The sequence below is a fragment of the Triticum urartu genome, chromosome 5A (genome assembly GCF_056163025.1).
Source record: "Triticum urartu cultivar PI428250 chromosome 5A, HENAU_Tu73, whole genome shotgun sequence".
Lineage (NCBI taxonomy): Eukaryota > Viridiplantae > Streptophyta > Magnoliopsida > Poales > Poaceae > Triticum > Triticum urartu.
The window spans coordinates 67,213,134-67,234,817 of NC_141877.1; the positions used below are offsets into that span (position 1 = coordinate 67,213,134).

The window sequence follows — 21,684 nt, forward strand, 5'->3', positions numbered from 1 at the left end:
AGTTATGCCAACATTAACCGCAATGATGCAGTTCAACCGTTTAAATTGTTGAAAAGGGTGAATAAGATGTATCTAGCGAGCCAGCGAGGGAGAGGGCCACTTTATTTTTATTTTATTATTAATTTTTTTGCAAAATAGAACCACATTATTGTTGAAACAAATTGGTCTACAAGATAGACATGCAAGATGTTGGACGGGCGTACGTTTGAGTATGGCACACGACATGGTGGGGAGCTAGCCAGCATCACTGTAGCCCATTCAAGCGAGAGCATCCAAATCCAGCTGGCTAATACAGTGGAGTACGCAGCAGCTGATTAATTTAACAACGTCAATAACAGTAAACCCCGAACAAAACATGCACTCTCTCTAGACTAGTACTGCGCGCCACTGGCGAGTGAGTGAGATGTCAAAAATGGGAATTTTACCAGTGTGGTTGGTTAATTAATTCACTTGACTCTGATGTGCCTCCAACATATTGTGTCGTTATCGATCGTCTCTGATGAGCAGCTAGCTAACTACTCCTAGCTATAGCTACTAGTCGATATGGTTAATTAGTTAAGTGGTCACTCTGCGTTTCATGGAGAGTTAATCGCTTGTGATTGAGAAGCATCACATCTAACCCACACGTGTGGTGCCCCGGCCCATCCCGCATGATGGCTGGATTGCATTCATAGTTGGTGATCGGTGACCCATCAGCTGACCCATGCATGCATGCTAACCTAGGTTTGGCCACACTCTATCTAAGCTAGTAGCTTCCTTTTGCTTGCAAATCAAGAAGGAGCACCCTCCTCTTGCAAAAAAAAAAAGAATTAAATGGGCCGGGCAAACGGCGGGAGTGTCGTCAGTTGCGCAGCCCAGCCCCGCTTCCCAGGGAGCGCGGTACGTACGTACGGGAGGGGCGCCCGCGGGGTGCGCGCAGCAGACGGCGCGGGGGGGAGGGGAGCGGAGACACCCCGGGCGCAGGCTCACATGGCCGCCGTCCGCGGGCCCCGCGTCGGACCCCGTCACATGCAACGCGAACCCCTCGCCGTCCACCCCAGCAGCTCCCCGGCCCCACCGCCCGTGAGACGGGCTACGCATGATTGCGTCGGATTCGTGCGCGCTCCTTTTCGCCGTACTGTGTGACTGTGTCCCTTTTCTCCGGCGAAATCCGCGGACGTGTTGCACGCGCGGCCCCTGCACGTAGGCAGGTTTGGACGTTTGGTGGAGTACTACTCAACTTGCCAAGCTCGATTACCTCAGAGAGACAAGCCTCCAAGCTCGATCATTTTGGCGAGGCTGTCACGCTTGTGACTTGTCGCGTCCTCAAATGGACGAGATATACTGTGGTTGGCAAATTGTACTATTTTTGTGAAGGTTGTGCTCAAAGCATTCCTCTGTACACCACGTGGCACAGAATTACGGAGTTCATACGTAGTACAAAGGCCGAAAAAATAGGTCAAAAAATGCTGCAGACCAGACGCGACTACGGGCGGAACGAACAGCGAGAGGAGTGGCATACGCGAGGACAAACCTTGCGGACAACCTTGTGAAGCGAGGTTGGCCTCACAACCCGATCTGTCAATTATGCCACTTAGGGTGGGAAGATGGTTTGCACCTTGTATCTAGCTGCCCTTTCACGGCGGGAATCTGGGGCTATTGCCTGGCGATATATAATTTTCCATTTAACCTCTTACATATTGCTCATACTGGCTCTATATTGGACTGGTGGTTAAAGGCTCTGGATCGTACAGGCAGGAAAAAGGACCTATCATCACTTATAATGGCGGTGTCGTGGCAGATTTGGAAAGAAAGAAACAGCCGCATATTCAACAACAAGGCAAACCACTTCCTGAAGATCGCTGAAAACATTATCAATGAGCTGAATTCTTGGAGAATCGCTGGATTCAAAGGAGCACAATGGACAGGCGCGAGATAATTTCCTTCTTTCTTTCTTTTTGTAGTGTACATTTGTATAGCTTTTCCTTCCCCTTTCTAGCTGTTAGCCATCCTGAACCTTGACTTGTATTTCTTGGGGTGTCTCATCCTATTTTAATGAATGAAATCAGCACAATGCTGTTTTTCGTAAAAAAAAAAAGGAGTGGCATACGCAACGGAAAAGACGATGCAAAGATAGAAACAGAGCAAGAGAGAGAGAAAAGGAGCGATCAAGGTGGCAGGCACGTGGGACCGGGCCCCGACAGGCGGGCCCACCATCCCTGGTGAGCGATCGCGCGTGGTGGTCCCGCGAGGCGAGGCGGTCATTTTCGCGCGTGGGGGTCGCGGTCACACAGCGCATGCGGTTTCTTGGCCTCCAGCTAGCCCAGCAAAGCCCGACGTGACCCCACCTTTTTCTGTTTTCACCTGCTTTCTTTTTTCTTTTTCTTTTTCGAGCGCCCACCTGCATATACTACGTACATTCAAAAAAACAAGCGGGGAAAACAAGTGTAAGCGTCACGTTATCCCTTTTTTTTGTAAGTGTCACGTTACTTGCATAGTTTCGTTTTAGTGGTCGACCAGCAAACCAAGCTGCACTAATACGCGCTTTATTATTATTTTTCTTCCCTTTGTTAAGGTTCGGTCGATAATCTTGTTTTATTTTTTCTTTTTCTTTTTTGAGGGGCGATAATCTTGTTTTCAACACGTTAAACTGCGTGTTATCTTTCTGCCATTGTTACATGTGTGCTTTGGGGACAGAAAAGTGAGTAAACGATCAGCTACGTCCATGCATTTGGTAATTTTGTACTTTTTGAAGAGAGACCTTCAATCTATTCATAATCAATAATGATGGTACAGAGAACATCCGGAAAATAAAAAATATAACTAGTTACATGAACCATCTAGCGATGACTAGAATCATTCCACCAACCGAAAGTATCGCCTTAATTGCCCCTCCCTCATCGAAACCGGCAAGTCACTTTAAACATCTTAATATAGACTATATACATAGCTAAATGAGTGAACGTACACTCTAAAATACATCTGCATACATCTGAATGTAATCCGTTTTGAAATTTCTAAAGAGCTTATTTATAAATGGAGGGAGTAATAGACGGTCAGAGCCATTGTGCTAAGGCCTCACATAACCAGTGCACCAGAGTAGCATAAATCGTCGATGAAGAGAGGCGTAGATCAGGGGATCAAATCTGCAAACACTTAGACAAATATTGAATCCAAACAGATCCATCAAACACCAACATCGACTGAGTCGCGTGAGATTCGAAGGAGATACGCCTCCACACGCACTTCGAGGAGGCGACGACACTAGCCACACCATCGAGACGAGGAATACTTTTGTACTTAAGTTGCGATAACAATATGTTTAAATATAGAATTGTCGCAGAAACTAGTAGTCTTATGCACAAACTAGCATTGCGCTGGCATTGTATTGTGGATCATGGTAATCTAGTTAATTTTAACCAGTAGTTTTTCTATGCGTTATAGTATCTTATTTGTCTAATCATCAGTTAATTTTTAAATTTTTTATATCTATTCTCCACCACAATTATAAAATAAGTTGGCATATAATACTCCATCAACTACAAACCGAGTCTAAGGCGCCTAAACAAATGAATAGCTGTAGAGAACAAATCGAAAATATTAGCAGAGGGGCTAGGCGCAAAAGAGGCTGGCCATGCATTATCATGGCCCTATTATTCTACACGCCCACACCAACACCCTCGCTGCCATTATTATTTCTGCCTGCCCCCCTCCCCTCCTCTGCCTCTCTCTTTATCTATTTCCATCCGCATTTGCATCGCTCGCCTTTCGCATTGCAGCCTCTCAAAACAGCCAAACCGAACCCCGAAAGCTCGCCAAGAAACGCAGAAACGAGCGAAGCAAACCAAGCAGCAGCAGCAGCAGCAGAGGAAGAAGGAGAAGCGAGGAGCTGAGCCGGCTAGCAATGGCGGCGGACCTGGGCTTCGAGGCGACCGAGCTCCGGCTCGGCCTGCCCGGCGGCGGCGGCGAGGGGGAGGCCAGGAGCTCCTCCGGCAAGAGGGGCTTCGCCGAGACCATCGACCTGAAGCTGAAGCTGGAGCCGGCCGGCGAGGAGGCGCCGGCCGAGGAGGATCGGGCCGACGTGGCCGTGGTCGCGGCCGCGGCGGCGGAGAACCAGGAGGAGACGGCGACGGACGCCGGCGCGGGGAAGATGAAGAGGTCGCCGAGCCAGAGCAGCGTCGTCACCTCCGCCGCGCTGCCCGACCCCGCCGAGAAGCCCCGCGCCCCCAAGTACGTGCATCTCCATCTCCATCTCCATCTCTATCTCCACTCCACCCACCTCTCTGCTACGCTCTGCTCTGCATGCTCACGCATGCAGCTCAGCTCACCTCTGCTCGTCTTCCTCGTGTATTGTAGGCTCTTCGTAACGCAAGCTTTCAAAAAAAAATCCCATCAAAACGCCAGCCTAACTAACTCCTTTGCGAGCAAAACCAACTTGATTAACGGGCAGTTAACGGCATGAATCGCTCTGCTTCTCTCGCCACGATCGATCTAGCTTGTACTGAGTAGTCCATGCATGTTCGGTGATCATCTCAGATCGAGCACTGATCATGGAAGAGAGAGGAGATGATGGGTGAGATGAGATCTAGGGAGAGATTCATCCATCCATCTCCATCTGCGGCAGCAGTGGCAGTGGCCAGCAGAGAGACAGTAGCATGTTACGTGTGGGGCAGTGGGGGACAGTGCCTAGTGCCGACACGATAAAAGAAAGCCACGCACACTGCACTCCACTGCACTGCTGCCCCTCCCTCCTCTCGCACGGTTTACTTTTTTTGTCCACGTCGCCATCATCCCCATATCACTCGTATCCTGTCCTCACGCTACAATGCCATGGAGGAGAAAGATAATAGATTGCCATATTGCCCATACTGCCCCTTCCTTCCCGGCCATGGCATGCACTGTATCAAGATATGGCATGGCCCCACCTTGTTGGGTTCGGCGTTCTAGATCTATCTGCACCCCTCGTCCTCATCTCCTCCCTCCTTGTACAAATCAGGCTCAAACTTATTGCATTCTATATATATTCTGTGTTACTTTAGACCTTTAGTAGATATATATAGTATGAAGAAGAAAATGGTAGGTAAAAAGTAACCATATGCAGTAGTTTTTGTTTTTATTCATCTGAGTAAACAGTTGAAGATGTGCTGTGGAGATGTATGTGCATATATGTGCCATGTGTGGATAACAGAAACGAGAGGACAAAGGTTGCATGCATGTCATGCGTTGCCACACAAGTTTTCGTTTGATAGAAGAGTGAAGAGAAGGGGGAACAAAATGGATCTGAATTTTTATATATTTGCACCTCATTGATCATGAAAGAACTCATGCATGTATGTATGTATGTTAGTTTAACATAACATGTTTAAAACTAACCAAATCGTTTGGGCGGTTAATTTTATCCAGGGCGCAGGTGGTGGGGTGGCCTCCGGTCCGGTCGTTCCGGAAGAACATCCTGGCGGAGAAGTCGTCGCCGGCGGCGGCAGCTGCGTTCGTCAAGGTGAGCATGGACGGCGCGCCCTACCTGCGCAAGGTGGACCTCAACATGTACAAGACCTACCAGGACCTCTCCAAGGCCCTCGAGAAGATGTTCAGCTCCTTCACCATCGGTATGCATGCTTCTTCTCTACATATCTCTAACACAATACTAGAGCAGCCGCAACATTTTCATTTATAACTAGCCTATATATTTCTACGCTCTTGGCCTGTTCGGAACACCGAAATTTCACATGAGCGCATATATATGTGTGTAAAAAAAATATTAAAAAAATGTGCATATTAGACCGCTGAATTTTCTAAAACTGTGTTTCCTAAACCCTAGTCCCATTTATTTATAACAAGATTGCTATTCTATCTAGCTTTTGTTTTCTATCTAGTATCTAGCTGTAGTGTTCCTGAACTTTTATACACAAAAAAAGATCACAACATATTTATAAAGTTACTCGCTATATATGGTACATGCATGCATGACTTGTGTATATGATTGCACTTCCATTTGCATGTGTGGTGGTGGTCACCATGTGGTTTTGCCAGGGGTGCATGATTTGCGTCGATCCTATTCCTTGGTAGGTGTCTTCCCTGTCTGTGGCATAATGTCCTTGTCTCTCTACCATATGTACACACAGCTAGCAAGCTCATGATCATGGCATCTGCTCACTCAGCTAGCTATCTTTGGCTGGTTCATGATTAGCATGAGTCGTTGTAACTTGATACCCAGTAAGCAATAATCCAACATGTTGGAGCGTGCATCTTAAAAAAAGATGCAACCAATGGTTGGTTTCCCAAAACAACAATTATTGGTTTTTCTCTGTTGTGGTGATTGTAGATTTGTGTTCCGTTGATTTGATACGGAACTTTATTCGGCACTTCCCGTTGTTAATTAGACCATAACAACTGCTCTGAACTAGCACTATGTATTTCCCGAGTTACTGTTGATGCTCTGGAATTAGATATTAATCCCAGTGTACGTGTTGTCACACTTCAGGAAACTGTGGAACTCCAGGGATGAACGGCATGAACGAGAGCAAGCTGATGGATCTGCTCAATGGATCCGAGTATGTTCCGACGTACGAGGACAAGGACGGCGACTGGATGCTCGTTGGCGACGTCCCGTGGGAGTGAGTGCTGCATCCTTGATTCTCCATATGCATAATTCTCCATTTGTGTACTTAATTTCAAACATCTGAAGTGCTACTTTGAATCTTTGATGAGTACCGGTCTGATCTAACGCTCCATTTTTCTAAAATTTCAGGATGTTCGTCGAGTCGTGCAAGCGCCTTCGGATAATGAAGGGATCAGAAGCTATTGGCCTTGGTCAGTAGATCTCCCTTAAGTTTCAGATCAGCAGATGAAATGCTTTTTTCTTTCTAGAGGTTTTGTTAAGATTTGGGCCGACTTTTGTTTTGATCGTGAATTGTTTTGAATTGTTTCAGCACCAAGGGCAATGGAGAAATGCAAGAACAGGAGCTGAGGAGAGGATGCACTAAATGTTATGCAAGAATCAAAATACCTATAACCTTGCTTGCTCATCCCTGTATCATATTCTCTGTCCTAAGTCTAAGTCTGTATCTCCTGATCAGTGAAGTCATTTTGGTTTGTGATCTTCTCTTTTCCAGTCCAGTCCCAAGTCTCATCTTGTTATATACATAAGAAAGAAGAAGCCAAGAACATGTGAGATGTATCTGTACCTGTCTGCCACATAATTGTGTCTTCTCTTTTTTGCTCTGCTTGTTCTTCCTTTTTTTTTCCCTCTCTTCTTATGTCTCTTCTTGGCACAAAATGCAAAGGCGCCCTATTTTTCCTCTTGCGGTTTGTCCATCAAAAGTTGTTTAATTATCAGCATGGTGTATCAACAAAACAAATATTTATTGCAAGGTGTTAAATGTTAATTGTATTGTGTTATGAGTTTGCATTGTGCTTCCTTTTGACATGATTCATTCTGGTGTTGTGAACTTATAATGGTGTTCCACTGAAGAATCATGAGAGGATTCGATGGTAGAATAGAGATGCTTTGTTCTGTGGTGCATTGTCGACATACAAAACAATGTGTGTGTCAACTTGGCTGTCCATGTTTCTTTAGACTTGGAGCCAACTGGGAGGGGAGGGATGCACAGAGGCATCCCATGTGCACACTTGATTTTCATATGCCAATCACTAGCTCTCACCAGTATTATGAGGCATCACACTTTGCTGCATCTTTTGCTGTCATGTACTATTATTATACATGCCATTGTTTGGTGCATTGTGCCCTGTGTCATGATAAAGGGTGCAGGGTTGGACAAAGTTGAGCTGTCCTTTCCCTGTTTTCTAGAGAAGGCCAACAAAAGAAAAACATGAAGTGCTGGAGGGTGTTGCCATGATTTCTGGGAACTTTCAGCTGTACCTTCCTAGCCATGAGTATCTCCCCCAACTAAAGGTGACTTTGCATGTTAGATTAAGCAAAACATATTTCCCTTTGGAGATCATGTCCCCTGGTAATGATGCCAGCCTTGAGTCTTTTCAAGTGCACATTGTCCTCCTCTCAAGGCAATCTTGTGTTGCTTCCACCAAGAAATTGCTCAGTTAAAAGTGGTCACTATGGATATTATTGTTTCTTACCGGCCATGGGTCGTCTTTTGAGCAAATAGATAGTTTGACTCTTAAGGTTGCAACATACAAGATGTTTAGCATCCATCAACAGTTTACCATCAGAGCATGAATTGCGTCCATGCTGGCATTTTAGACCAAAGCTTTACGGATTCGGAACTGTGCGAACAAAACTGCTGAAATAAATAATATTATTAGATAAATGCTGCAAGACTATCTCTTATCAGTAGAATAAACAGAAATTATTCGATTATTCCTCAACTGTGCATCAAGAACAAACTGGTGGAGGAATAGATTATACATGTACACAGATCACCATGGATGGAAACAAGCAGTTATCTTATTGTTTCCTCCAAGCCATGGATCATCTTTTGATTAACTGGATAGATTGTCTCTTAAGGTTGCAACTTATACACAACCTATTGCATCAACAATTTACCATCAACACATGAACTGAAGTTCCAGATTTGCAAACTACAGCCATTTATTATCACTGTAGCTTTATGGATTCAGAACTGTATACAAACAGGAATGTTACAAATAGGAATGTTAAAATAAAATGATATAATGATTAGATACTTGAAGAGTGTCATTTATTGAGTTCTTCCTCAAGAACAAATTGATCGGAGCACACCTTATTCTATGCGCTAAATCAACACGGATGGAAACAGCCAGCTGACTTATTCTATGTACAAACATCGCCATAGGGCAACTATTATTACCGAAAATCAAAATTGCCATCAGAAACATGGGGTCTAGCTTGAGTAGTCCATCGATCTGATCACAAGATCTGCAGTCCTTTTTGACTCCATGATAAGCCCAGCATTCGGCCGGTCATTGTACGAAATCTGATTCACAAGAAAAAATTTGAGATCGTAAGGAGTTGTAGTGTTCAGAAACTCTATGATTAGAAACATGAAAAAAAAGGGTCGCGCTAACTGCCACACGTGTGGCAGTAAGGGAGACGCAACACACGTCTCTAATGTAAACAGATTGCCACGTCATCGCATGCATGTAGGAATTTTTTTGGATTTTCAGTTTTTAAAATGTTTTATCTCTTAAACGAAAAATCCGATTGAAAATCCGTTTTCACCATTAAATCCCTCGTGATGAGATATTCGAAACTAGATCCCATGTTGATATGTTTTGATGAAATTTTTTTTGGATTAAAAGTTATCATGTCTATTGCATATGAATTGCCATGATGTTTACACTAAAGTTGCCATGATATGTTTCAGCTATTTTCTTCTACATTTAAATGTAAATTTTGACATTTATAAAACGGGGAATTAAGAAACTAGACTTGCCATGAACCTTAAACTAAAATTGCCATGATACATGCACGTAAAATTGCCATGGTTCATACAAAAAATAATTTTCATAGTCAAAGTACTGAAGCTGCCATCATCAAAATACTAAAATTGCCATGATCTACAAACTAAAATTGCCACATGGCAACTTTAGTTTAAGCCCTATGGCAACTGCAGTGTAAACATCATGGCAACTTCTGGCAAAAAAAAAAATCGTCGAAACATATCAACATGGGGTCTAGTTTTGAAGATCTCGTCGAGACGGATTTAATGGTGAAAACGGATTTTTAGTTCGCTTCTTTATTTAGGAGATACAACATTTTTAAGCCGAAAACCAAAAAAAATTCTGCCGATGTCATCTAAATGAGTGGTGATGGAGGCGTGTGGGCGATGTGCAAACGCCCATACGTGTGGGCGTTAACATTTCCGAAAAAAATGACTTCATTGAACCGAAAATGTCCCTACTGAATAGCTACTTTTGTAGGTTTTCCTGGGGTATAACAATATAATAAAATAATCCTACAAAACAGGCAACACAAACGAACTGAAGTTCTGAATCAGTTGCCCTATGGTGAAGGATCATCTTTTGATTAACTAGGTAACTCATCTCTTAAGGTTGCAACTTATACACAACCTACTGCATCAACAAACTACCATCAACACATGAACTGAAGTTCCAGATTTGCAAACTACAACCATTTATTATCACTGAAGCTTTATGGATTCAGAACTGTACAGACAGAAATGTTAAAATAAAATGATGTCGTTTATTGAGTTATTCCTCGAGAACAAATTGATGGGGGAATACCTTATTCTATGCACTAAATCACCACGGATGGAAACAGCCAGCTGACTTATTCTATGTACAAACATCGGCATAGGGCAACAATTATTACCGAAAATCAAAATTGCCATCAGAAACATGGGGTCTAGCTTCAGTAGTCCACCGATCTGATTACAAGATCTGCAGCCTTTTTTGACTCCATGATAAGCTCAGCATTCGGCCGGTCATTGTATGAAATCTGATTCATAAGACAAATTTTGAGACGGTAAGAAGTTGTAGTGTTCAGAAACTCTGCGATTAGAAGCATGAAAAAATATGTCTTCGTTCAACAGAGATGGCATATGCTTAACCGAAAATGTCCTACGGAATAGCTACTTATGTAGGTTTTCCTATATGGTATAACAATATAATCAAATAATCCTACAAACAAGCAACACAAATGAACCATTTTGGCATGAATTGTTTATTAGATGAAATATGCAAGTCTAAGCTAATGCACAGGTTATAAAGTCAACATAAGACACTGAATGAGATGAGCGTTTTATGTGGCTGTATGTAAGGAGCATATGCTTGTTCTTGTGTGAGAGGCAAGAATGGAGGATGATAATTACCCGCCATGCTGCTACATCTGGCTCTTTCCCTGGCAAACAGTAACAGGGCAGAAAATGGAATTAGATACATAAATGATAGTGCATCTCAAAGGAGCAAAGCAATCGTGGATGAGGCAAACCTGTGCCAATATGCCTCTGGAGCACTCTTTGCATGGAGACATCAATGTCAATGTCAATGAACCTGAGACGATAAAGTTTGGCTATTAGAAACACAATTTATCCCTTTTGAGATGAACAAACAAGGGTGTATTGTGTTACATGAAACTGAAGAGCTACATAGACTTGGTATTCATGATTGATAAAATTGTATTTCTCTCACATATGGTTGTGAAACCTGCATACTCACCATTTCTCATCGAACATGTCTCTAATTTCCCTCCAAAAATCTTCTTCCAGTAATAAATAATTCCCCTCGACGATCACTATTTTGTGCCTGACAAAATCATAGTAAGTAGCAAAAAGCATGGGTCAAGCACCATCTGTATCACGGTAATGTAGCGAAACTGTGGAGAAGTTATGACAGTTGTAGGGTCTATTCTCGTCGAAACTACAGAAGTGGAAATAGCAAGGTTAACTTCTGATGAAGATTAATAGCAGAACAATCACATGCCGTCATAGGTTAGGACACTGCTTCAAATAAAATAAGCTTAGGACATTGCAATGTTATATAGCAGAAAGGACATGCAAAAGTCAAGTTGCTGTAAAAGGTACTACAGTCGGTAGTTCAGCACCATTAATTACTGTGAATAATCTGGGCAGGTTTTACATTCCAATTAAGTCAGCTAAGAAACATGTCCATATACTCTGCAAAATAACTTACTGCGGCTTTACAAATATGTCATTCTCGACTGGGTCACCAACACCATGATCAAATGATGGAGCATAGACTGACCCCTATGAACCAAGATGTTAGCTCGAAAATATTTACTGCTGCAGAATTCATATAATTTGACAATGAAATTAGTAAATACCTCTTCCTTTAGGGTCTGTAGGCATTTCAGAAAAAGTGATGGATTGAATGTCCATGGTGCTAAATTTAACAAATCAAATGTCAGTACTTTGTGAAAACAATATTTTATTAAAACATATCAAGCGGAGAACCCTTCTCACCTCCTCTTCTTGCATGTGCTTCTTTTGGATCCTAAAAGCACCATTGTGTCCATAACTTTAGAAGAAAAATACAAAATGGATTTCTCAACAGAGAACAAACCTCCATTGCATCAAGCTGGGATCGATAAAGGTGGAAACCATCCATGGGAAGCATTGTCGCAATATCTTCATTTGAATTCAGTGAACTATCTTTTGTATGCTTCTGAGACCAACGCATATTGACGCGTCGAACCACTTCAGAGGCAACAGTAGACTTGCCTGCACCAGGTGGGCCAGCCAGACCAACAATATATCTGTTCAATATTTGCGAGTGGTATTATTAAGTGGATCAGCAGAGTTGCGATTCAATAATTTCTATCAGGAGAGCTAACATAAGCTATTGTTCCAGTAATTTCATCAGATTTTCTTCGTTTACCATCTTAATTGTTAAATATAGCAGTTGCCCCAAAAAAGGGAAATGGGAGGAGAAATAAAGGGAGAGGAGGACAAGCTACATTGATAAGGTTCATTTTTATGCTTTGAATAACAAATGGATAAAGATGCCTTGTTTTCAATGATATCCACATCTTAAAGATCCACTGTATTTCAGACTCAACATGTTTGTCTGACTAGGTGCTTGTAAGGTACTGTATTTAACAGGAAGAAACTGCAGACAGTTCTTGTATAGCATTGGACCAAAAATACTGTGTTCAGTTAACCAGCTCCTGTTTGACTCTAAAATAGGTTGGACCAAAATATTATGTTTCTGTTTGCTTCTAATGGCGAACAGATAACAGTGTATACTTATTGATAAAAATGTTAAGAATCGATATTCTACGGCAGAAGAAACATATAAATAATACAGGTACAAACTGTTGCGACGGAAATAATTCACTACGTCCCCAACAGCATTTCTAAAAACAGCTTACTTTGAATCAAGATTATCGATACTCTTGAAGACAGAAAGAAGGTGCTCAGCCAAAGAATCATATACTTCCTCCATTGACCTTCAAGTTTAAAATTAGAGGAACTTTTGTTAGCATCTCAAGTCATGCGATGCAACTCAACCATTGTTACTCAAAATTGAAAAGATGTACCACCATGTAGCTACTCTAGATATAATCCAGTTTAAATTACTGCTGAAAAAAGGTGAGACAATCACAGCATATTAACACATCCTGGTAGTTTTCCCCTTTTTAAACATGAAAAATGTGCACTGACTGATGCAGTAAATAGCAAAACTAGCTCCCCTTCTTGTGGTTGCGGTTCCGACCAACGTTTGATTTCCATTTCTTCAGATCCTGATCCGGTGGCTACGGGATTGCTCAGACTCGGGCCGGGGCAAAATCCCTGCTTGGCTTGCCGATGCTGGCAGCGGCGACGCTTGCAAGTTGCAAGTGATGTTCCCTCCTTGGAGGCACTGCCATGGCCTCTATATGTGCTCCTCTTTGAGCACCGGGGGAAACCCTAGGTCCAACTCTTTGGATCGGACGGCGACGACGCCACAGCGTCATTCTCCTTCTTGAAGGCGTCGTCTTGTTTGCTCGCGGCATCCCTGGTGTTGGTTTTGGAGATGTTGGATGTCAAGTTGGTTCAGGCTGCCTCTCAAGGCATAGGCTTCCGGGGCGCTATATATGGCTTCGACGGTGCTTCCCCCATGTCTTCCGCCTCCGGCTAGGCTGGGTCCTGCAGCCCACTTGGCGATCTCCAGACGCTCTTGGTGGTGGCACGTTAATAACAACTTATATGTAGTTCTTATGTTCTGCTAGATTTGCCCTCAAATATAACTTTTGGGGGATGTGCTAGACCAACTTGTTAAATCAAATAGGCCAATTCTGACGATGTGGTGATTGTTTTCCTTCATAAATGACACTTGCAACTTACTTGGCTTCTATCTGTGGAGCTCCTTGTCTCTGATAGCATGTAACCTGGAAAGAGATGTTGGAATCAAACATAGCAAAAAAAAAAACACGCATGATAGAACTGTGTGAGAAGAAAAGGCTGCTCACATTGTGTTTCTTCTTCCATGTAGCCCGAGTAACTGGCTGAGGAAATGCAGGCTGAATGCTCACACTCAGTGAAGGCATCGCCTTGGTCACTTTGCTTCTCACGGCAAAACTCCTACAAGATATGTATCCTGAAGAGGCAGGGACATTGCGCCTTTGAGCTGTTCAGCAAAGACAGATAAGAGAAATAGATACTCCCTCAACTTTGTACTGAACCAGTGACAAGTAATATGGATCGAAGTAGCACATTCGTGTTTTTTGGAAATAAAATAGAATCAACAGGTAACTAGTATGTCGTGATTTTTTATCACTAAAAATGGATAATAATCCAGCCTGACTGCAGGTCGGTCAGTCGTGCAGGATAATCGGAGACATGGTTTGTAGAATCAGTCTACGAATCAGCCGCCGCCTACAATTCAACCGTATGCAGAGCAAAGCCTCGCCGGCGATCCCCTAATCGAAACCGGCGCCGGGGACGAAGCAGTAAATCGCGGGGCCGAACCACCCTACCTGCTAGCCGGGAAGATGGGAAAGAGAAGGGGGATAGATCACTTACGAAGCGAGGCGAGCCAGGGAAGATCAGCCGGCGGCCGGAGCAGCCGCGCCTGAGCCGCCGTGGGGCAGGCGATGGAACCCGACAACTCCATGGCTCCTCTCTGGATCGAGGAGCGCGTGCTGTTCTTCCAGAGTGAGATTAAGCGACAAAAACGCTGCAGTTGGTTAGACTGGATTATCCAGAGGATTAAGTAAGGATCAGAATCTTTTCATTCCTATCCGATTCAACTCTGCTCGGTTCCGATTCAGAAAGGGAGTGAATTTCTTTCAGGAAAAATAATAAAACAAAAAGAGCAGGTGGAACTTCCCATCTGGGCCCCTCATACTAATCTCCAATGCAAGTGCATCCCCAGGACCCGACTGTAAAATTGCCCCAGCTGCCAGCTCACACTGGGAAATCTACACCAGACAGTATGCACTTGCAGGCTTACAGTTACAGCAGCATCCATTTGGAAACAAGAGATTAAACAAATCAGTAGGAACATGACAAAAATAATATATGGACACACCAATAAATATTTAATTTATGTCAAGATTATTTTCCAGGATGAACCAAGGGTGCTAGGCATACACTACACCATGCCCTTATTGTCTAACAGAAGAATTCAGCAGGGAAGAAACAAATGAGATTTTTTCAGAGAAACAAGAACGGTAGAGTTTACTACAACACCAGTAGGCTCAGATTATGTGCCCTCAGCCAGCTTTACAACATCACAGCCTAACTAATCTTCCTTTTCCTGTGCGCCCCTAGGTTGTTGGACTGCTAGCTATTCGGCTGGCTCTGCAAGTGACTGCCTTGCTTCAGCTCAGATGTGCACGGCGCACTGGCTTCGCCGCGACTCGCCGCACCATTTCTCGTCCTCAAACTGCTGAAAAGGGTTCACAGTTAACGAATGTGAGTGATCAGAGTACACAGAGAGCAATGAATCAACACTGCGTAAAGACGTGGGTGTGGATTGGGGAGTGTTGCGGCATTGCAGGTGCAGTTCAATACCTGTTCTGGCATGAACTGAGGGACTTGCACCCGCTTCGAGCCATCAGCAAGGCGCTTGCAAGGCATGCGAGGCTCTGCTGCTGCAAACTCATTCAGAACCTGGCAAAATTTAGAGTGGCAACTCGTTTAGAAACAGGAACATAAGATTATGGCAAGGCTGCCCCCTGCTACGTGCAGGAGCTCAGGCACAAGTTGGCAATTAATGTTGCAACAGCTAAGGTTTTTCTTATCACATGGGTGGTTGAAAATCAGCAGTACCTGGTTTCTGATTGCTCCGATCAACATGTCACGGCATCCAGTGACATGAACATCTTTCAAGCTTGGACACTGAAGAAGCAACCGTTCTGCAGAATGTTTCATAGGCTGTAAATACTCATGCACTAACCATTTATAAGTTTGGACACTGAAGAGGCATCCAATTCAGTACCAAACAAGAATGAGGATGTCACACCTGGATTCAGATTTATGCAAGAGTTGAGGTTCAGATCACTCAGCTCTGGACAATTTACATATAGGGCCTGTCATAGATGAAGAGAACAGTAGTAAGAACATAGCTTCACTGTGTACACAGACCGGAATACAAATAAATTAGCAATCATGAATTTTGAGCACTTACATCTATTGCAGAACAGCCCCATAGACTAAGTTTTTTCAGATTAGCATGCTTTATAATCAACTTTTGGTAAGTTGGTTGCTGCTTCCTTGTGACCTGTAGTTTTGAGCAAAACCTAATCCCCCCATTGAGATCACCAAAGTATGATCGGGGTGCTTCGGGCTGCACATTAGCACATAAGCTCTTGCCGCAGTCCATGAGCTGAAGAAGTGGCAACTGCACTGCGGCCACCTGGACCCCACCTACAGATCACATAAACAGGAAAAGCTTTAGATATTTGCAGCTATGGGCAATGTGATATTTCTGAAATCACTGGAACAAAGGAACACAAGCAATGTGAAGGTTCAAGCTTACATGAGGTGATATTTGGGCACATAGCAAGCAGCAGCCTGGTTAGGGTATCAGGGAATGCCTTGCTGATCATCCCAAGCCCATTATCAGTGATACAAGATCTGGAGATTTAAGTATCATGTGTTGGTTTAGGCTTTATTTTGCATGACTGTAGAAAACAAAATATCATCTCCAAACCATTAGGCTTCGTAAAAACCAGCACATACCCGCTTAAATCAAGCAACTCCAAGCTTGTAAAAGAACGAACAATAGATGCAACAGCTGCATCTGTTATTTTTTTACCTAGAAGCAAGGACAGCATGCACAAGCCCCTGATGAAACAAGAAAAAAAATGTATAAGGTGGTTGAAATGAAATAAGCAAGAATAATATTAAAAGTTCAGTCCAGCACAATTCCTGAAATTTGATCAACAATCCATTTGGACTATAGCAATATGTGAATTTACCTGAGATTAGCACTCCCAAGAGCAAACACAGCTTCATTGCACAAGTGAATTGAGGATATGTGCAATTTTCTCAAATTCAAGCAGGTGCGGCCCAGACTATCCATCATACTAATCAGATCGGTAGAATCATTATCTTGTTGGGAAAAAATCAGTGAGAGCTCACTCAAATTAGGACAGTTTATGACCTGTAAGAAATTAACAACATAATCAATTTATAAAACAGCATACCAAAATAACTCAACAATTATAAAAGTTTGCCAACTTACATATTTTGTGATGGAAGAGAGATCTGATAGCCAAAGGGTTGAAAGGCTTGTAGAGTTTATATTAAGAAAACCAAGACCACTACAGCGATCTACTTTAAGAACTGTCAGAGACTTCTTCTCCGAAATAAATCTAGTAAGCTCATCCCTGTTTAAACAAACAAGTGTTGGTTAAAAAATCACTTGGTCTTGTAATTTAACATCTAATCTATCCATAAACTGTCCTGTGTAAGTTATTTTTAAGATCATGTAAATGGTGACAATGCACAGCATAGTAAGGCAGCATATTGCAGCATGAAACAACATTCTGAACAGTAAGCAACTTCAAGCAATAATAGTAAACAGTTTGGTATCCTGTGTAAATTATTTTTAAGATCATGTAAATGGTGACAATGCACAGCATAGTAAGGCAGCATATTGCAGCATGAAACAACATTCTGAACAGTAAGCAACTTCAAGCAATAATAGTAAACAGTTTGGTATCCTGTGTAAATTATTTTTAAGATCATGTAAATGGTGACAATGCACAGCATAGTAAGGCAGCATATTGCAGCATGAAACAACATTCTGAACAGTAAGCATCTTCAAGCAATAATAGTAAACAGTTTGGTATTTGGTAGTGCACATTTGTGAATGTGTGTATCATTTACACTAAAGATACAACATTAGAAATCATAGATTTCAGAGGACTAAATGCATGGAAAGATAGAATTTCACAGGATTTGTGATTTAGGGATGATGTTCAACGTACCCGGTCATCCGGTTGACTGCACTATCAGCCATGCTTATCTCCAGAGATTGCATGTTTGGGCAGGAAAATGCAAGGCATGCAAGCATTGTGGCATCAACATCACTGCATCAAATGTCCAAAGGAACATGTTAATTAGAATATACCTCTCAGTCAAGAAACTGAATGGAACTTTCTGGCCAAAAGTTAGGTTGGAACATGTGTGATCTAATCATGACTAAAGTCCCCATAGAACTAGATCAAGTTAACGACCTTGTTGCAAGAAGAACCATACTTGCTTTCTGACACTATTTGAAACTAAATCAGGGCTATGCATTTGCTGATTTCATTCAGTATGACAAAAGTAAGCAAAGTTTCTAACTAAGTGCAAGGTTCAGAGGGGAAAAAAGATCTGCCTATTGATTCTCCTGCTCTGCATAAAGAACCGATAAAATCCCCTGAGGTCACAGGATCAGGAAATATTTTCTCCCAACAAAAATCTATGACAAAACTAACCAGAATTATACGTTTACTTGCACAAATTGCAGGGCAAGAAACTGAGCTAGGCAGGCATTATGCATCAAAGATACCACGAAAAAAAAACTTGTGCCCACTTGCACTAACAATGAAATATTCAGCATATTGCTGATCTAGCATTGGGCACACATTATGCATCAAAGCTAGCATGAACTCTCAGTCACAGATCAAGTCAGGCACTGATCAGGGATCCATATAACGATCTCACAGCACCATGACTAGATGTACCACCAAGAAAATCGCATCAAAGAAGCAGATCGGGTTCGCCACAACAAATCCATTTCTACAAAGCAGATAAGGTTCGCCACAGCAAGTCCATTTCTAAAAGGCAGATAAGGTTCGCCACAGCAAGTCCATTTCTAAAAAGCAGATCAGGTTCGCCACAGCTTGTCCATTTCTAAAAAGCAGATCAGGTTCGCCACAGCTTGTCCATTTCCAATATCTACCATGTCTAAATACCTTTCTTCGTGGAGAATTGCTTGTGTATAGATTCCGATCGGCGCCGATCAAGGGTCCACAACGAGGTGAGATCTCACGGCGCCAGATCGGATCACACATTGGCAAATTGGGCGTAGATCGGGCGTGTTCATCCGTTAGTCCGTCTAAGCGATGGTGAATTAAGCAAGAACGTTCTGTCCGTCGTCCCATTTCGACCAAGATTAGTTGGTTATAGAGATCTGCTCGTGGATCGGCCGGATCGGGTTCGTTTTTTGTGCATTTTCCTAACCTTTCCATGCGGAGCACGAGCCTGGACAGCGCGGGGCACCGCGGCAGCAGCGTCCCGATGGTGCTAACGCCGGCAGCGCGGAGGCGGAGCTCCTCGGCCCCCCGCCAGACCCGCCTCGCGCAGTCACGCCACCCGCGGCTGACGGCCGCGGACGCCGCGACTGCCCTCGGGGCAAGCCGCCGGAGCACCTCAATGACCACCTCCCCCGGCACCCGCACGCCGGAGCCGACGGCCACCAACCCCGGCCTCCCGACACCGCCCGACTCCGGCTCCGAATCATCCACGTCCACCACATCCACCCTCGGCTTCTTCTCCGGGGGGCGGTGCGGGGCCGGATACGCCGCCGCCACCGGCGTCACGTCCAGCGCGCCCGCCGCCGCCGCCTCGTCGAAGTGGAGCGCGCGCCTCGGCTTGTGCTCCGGGGCCGCCGCCGCCGCCCCAGCCCCGGCGGCAGGTGGGCCGGGGATGGAGCAGACGTGGCCCTTCTTGGGGAGCCCGCAGCGGCCGCAGTTGTAGCTGCCCCGCTTCTTGGCGACCGCCGGCAGCGCGGGGGCGGCGGCGGCGGCGTCAGGCGCGGGGACGACGGACACGGCGTCGGAGCTGGCCATGGGAGCGGAGATCTGGGGCTGGGGCTAGGATGGGATGGATGGGATTGGGTAGCCAGGGTAGGGTTTGATGGGGGGAGTGTGGAGAGGCGAGGAAATAGAGGGTGGGGCGAGACAGACAGGGCGGGAGAGGGGCGCGCGGTTGGCGCCATTTCTCTGGCGCGCGAGCTCTTTCTTCCCCTCTTTTTTCCATTTTTGGTTCGGTTTTTCGGCTTGGCGCCGCGCGCGGAGGCGGACGCGGGGGCTGGCTCGGGGGTTTTGGGTGGTTTGGGTTCTACGGCGGCGGCAGCTGCATGTGTGCGGGCCGAGTCAGACTCGATCGGATCGGAGCGCCCCGTGGGCTCGGTCTTTGGCTGCGTGCGGTGCGGACGGGGTTTTCCAGCTGGGCGGCTGGTGGTTCCCTCGTGGACCGAGTCCATGCCGGTACTGGGTGGTGAATATCTTCCGTATTCATGAGTGCAGATTACGCAATTTCATGAAAACGTGGTGAGCATTTATGGGGAGATTTCGCAGTTTTCACACTAGCATGAGGTTATTTTTTTTTTGGTAATGTATTTGTTGAAACGAACATCGGACACTGATGATATATTGCCCCCGGGGCAAGATATTATGTTGGACATGTCAAAATATACTGGCATGTTGGCTGTGTTGGCTTGTATAGCTAGTGGACGTCACTGGTGATGTATTGCACCTCTCAAAGTGCATATAGGTCCATGACGGCCAGCAAGCATACCGGCTCAGTGTACTATTTTCCTTAAGAAGTATTGAACCGAACCAAGATAACAAAGGAAGACATTTAACAGGACCGCAACATCATCTGACACCTAACGGAGTTATGATTCCACCCAACCCTATGCTTGGAAATAGTTTATCATATTCTTCATTGCATCCACTCGATAATAAAGATCAAACTAATCTATAAACCAAATGAAACTAAAACTAAGATAATTTAATATGGTGTTTACTAAAGCAACGACGACGTCTAGGTCTTTGTTGATGAATAAGGGTCCATCGATCTTATAACTCTCACATGTTGAGGTGGAGTAAGAGTGGTGCGTGATACTTCTCAAACGCATTTATAATTTTGGCTATGTTATGCTACTTTTATACCATTTTGCATCATTTTTGCTCAATTTTATATTGATTTATTGGACTAACTTCATAATTCGATGCCCAATCTTGGTTATTGTTCTTACATGTTTTTGGACTTTACAGAAAACATTGTTTGGGTGATCAAAAATATAATGAAAATACGAGGCGAAGTTTCACATCTAGACGGAGTCAGGAGCGCCGGAGGTTGCCAGAGGAGAGCCACCAGGAGTCCACACGGTGGGCCCATGTGGTCCAAGCCTGGACCGTGATGTGGGGTTGTGTGAGGAGCCCAGGTGACGGTGTCTTGGATCAGGGGATACTAACCTAGTCGGCCCATGGTCCTCGAGAGAATTCCTTATTTGACACTACCTTAAAATGTGGTTCCCTATTTGGCCCTAAAGAAATTTTTCTTACCTATTTGACATGTAGTCTAAATTTCTTTACCAATATGACACTCTAGTGCATTTTGTTCACTAACGGTGTTAAAGACAGACGTGAAAAGACCTTTTTACCCCTGGTGCATAAGGTGACCAAAAATCTGTACATGACAATATCTACAGTTATGTTACATATTTGATCATAACCTCCCCTGTAATTTGATCCCATATCTTACACAATTCATATATATATATATATATATATATATATAGAGAGAGAGAGAGAGAGAGAGTGTTGTACCTCCTTGTCCAGGTAGGCAACTATTTCTCTTCTATTTTTGATTGGGTTAATCGAACATGAGGATGCATTCTATGCCCATATGCTCACAGGCAAATAATCCACATTCAGAATGGGGATTTTTCTTCTGTTCACGGTTACTATGAATTTAATTCCAAATTCTGGTTAACCTTAATGAGTAGAGACTGTATAACATTGACCAGTAATAGTATTTTGGCTACATGCATATTTATCTGGAG

General features: G+C 44.0%; 3 protein-coding genes across 7 annotated transcripts; 1 reads left to right on the plus strand and 2 right to left on the minus strand.

Annotated features, from left to right (window-relative positions):
* Window positions 1-3,685: 3,685 nt before the first annotated feature.
* LOC125507904 (auxin-responsive protein IAA30-like) lies at window positions 3,686-7,377 on the plus strand. The gene is made up of 5 exons (XM_048672428.2): window positions 3,686-4,209; window positions 5,383-5,585; window positions 6,461-6,593; window positions 6,728-6,789; window positions 6,909-7,377. Exons 1-5 carry the CDS (start codon window positions 3,884-3,886, stop codon window positions 6,944-6,946), a joined length of 762 nt encoding a protein of 253 aa, XP_048528385.1. The 5' UTR covers window positions 3,686-3,883; the 3' UTR covers window positions 6,947-7,377.
* A 1,138-nt stretch (window positions 7,378-8,515) lies between these two features.
* On the minus strand, window positions 8,516-14,686 carry LOC125507905 (P-loop containing nucleoside triphosphate hydrolases superfamily protein). 4 transcript variants are annotated; one of them, XR_007283109.2, is made up of 13 exons: window positions 14,418-14,685; window positions 13,865-14,022; window positions 13,740-13,783; window positions 12,785-12,862; window positions 11,977-12,169; window positions 11,877-11,907; window positions 11,738-11,796; window positions 11,587-11,660; window positions 11,113-11,199; window positions 10,886-10,947; window positions 10,767-10,795; window positions 10,180-10,393; window positions 8,516-8,909 (listed from the first exon to the last, which is right to left on the minus strand). XR_007283109.2 is itself a non-coding variant. In XM_048672430.2 (13 exons), exons 1-12 carry the CDS (start codon window positions 14,506-14,508, stop codon window positions 10,307-10,309), a joined length of 993 nt encoding a protein of 330 aa, XP_048528387.1. In that variant the 5' UTR covers window positions 14,509-14,685; the 3' UTR covers window positions 8,516-8,909; window positions 10,268-10,306. The 4 variants fall into 4 exon arrangements, 3 of the variants coding, with proteins under 3 accessions (XP_048528387.1, XP_048528388.1, XP_048528386.1); XM_048672430.2 differs by having other exon boundaries at window positions 10,268-10,393; XM_048672431.1 differs by lacking the exon at window positions 8,516-8,909 and having other exon boundaries at window positions 10,053-10,393; window positions 13,865-13,992; window positions 14,418-14,686.
* Window positions 14,687-14,914: 228 nt separating this feature from the next.
* On the minus strand, window positions 14,915-19,894 carry LOC125507903 (F-box/LRR-repeat protein 17). 2 transcript variants are annotated; one of them, XM_048672427.2, is made up of 11 exons: window positions 19,074-19,894; window positions 17,834-17,935; window positions 17,086-17,230; window positions 16,820-17,004; window positions 16,581-16,685; window positions 16,378-16,475; window positions 16,027-16,265; window positions 15,862-15,928; window positions 15,669-15,754; window positions 15,411-15,509; window positions 14,915-15,282 (listed from the first exon to the last, which is right to left on the minus strand). In XM_048672427.2, the coding sequence occupies exons 1-11, from the start codon at window positions 19,679-19,681 to the stop codon at window positions 15,223-15,225; spliced, it is 1,794 nt and encodes a 597-aa protein (XP_048528384.1). In that variant the 5' UTR covers window positions 19,682-19,894; the 3' UTR covers window positions 14,915-15,222. The 2 variants fall into 2 exon arrangements, with proteins under 2 accessions (XP_048528384.1, XP_048528383.1); XM_048672426.2 differs by having other exon boundaries at window positions 14,915-15,285; window positions 19,074-19,892.
* Between the last annotated feature and the right edge of the window lie 1,790 nt (window positions 19,895-21,684).

What these genes read in the sequence shown, in the direction of transcription:
- LOC125507904 (XM_048672428.2), top strand. Translation starts at nt 3,884, where the DNA reads ATGGCGGCGGACCTGGGCTTCGAGGCGACCGAGCTCCGGCTCGGCCTG. An exon ending in GTTGGCGACGTCCCGTGGGA is followed by an intron (nt 6,594 to 6,727) that starts GTGAGTGCTGCA and finishes CTAAAATTTCAG; the next exon opens with GATGTTCGTCGAGTCGTGCA. An exon ending in ATCAGAAGCTATTGGCCTTG is followed by an intron (nt 6,790 to 6,908) that starts GTCAGTAGATCT and finishes GAATTGTTTCAG; the next exon opens with CACCAAGGGCAATGGAGAAA.
- LOC125507905 (XM_048672430.2), bottom strand. Translation starts at nt 14,508, where the DNA reads ATGGAGTTGTCGGGTTCCATCGCCTGCCCCACGGCGGCTCAGGCGCGG. An exon ending in GACATATTTGTAAAGCCGCA is followed by an intron (nt 11,200 to 11,586) that starts GTAAGTTATTTT and finishes TGATTTTGTCAG; the next exon opens with GCACAAAATAGTGATCGTCG. An exon ending in GACATGTTCGATGAGAAATG is followed by an intron (nt 10,948 to 11,112) that starts GTGAGTATGCAG and finishes TTATCGTCTCAG; the next exon opens with GTTCATTGACATTGACATTG.
- LOC125507903 (XM_048672426.2), bottom strand. Translation starts at nt 19,681, where the DNA reads ATGGCCAGCTCCGACGCCGTGTCCGTCGTCCCCGCGCCTGACGCCGCC. An exon ending in TCGGAGCAATCAGAAACCAG is followed by an intron (nt 15,510 to 15,668) that starts GTACTGCTGATT and finishes AAATTTTGCCAG; the next exon opens with GTTCTGAATGAGTTTGCAGC. An exon ending in CTCAGTTCATGCCAGAACAG is followed by an intron (nt 15,286 to 15,410) that starts GTATTGAACTGC and finishes AACCCTTTTCAG; the next exon opens with CAGTTTGAGGACGAGAAATG.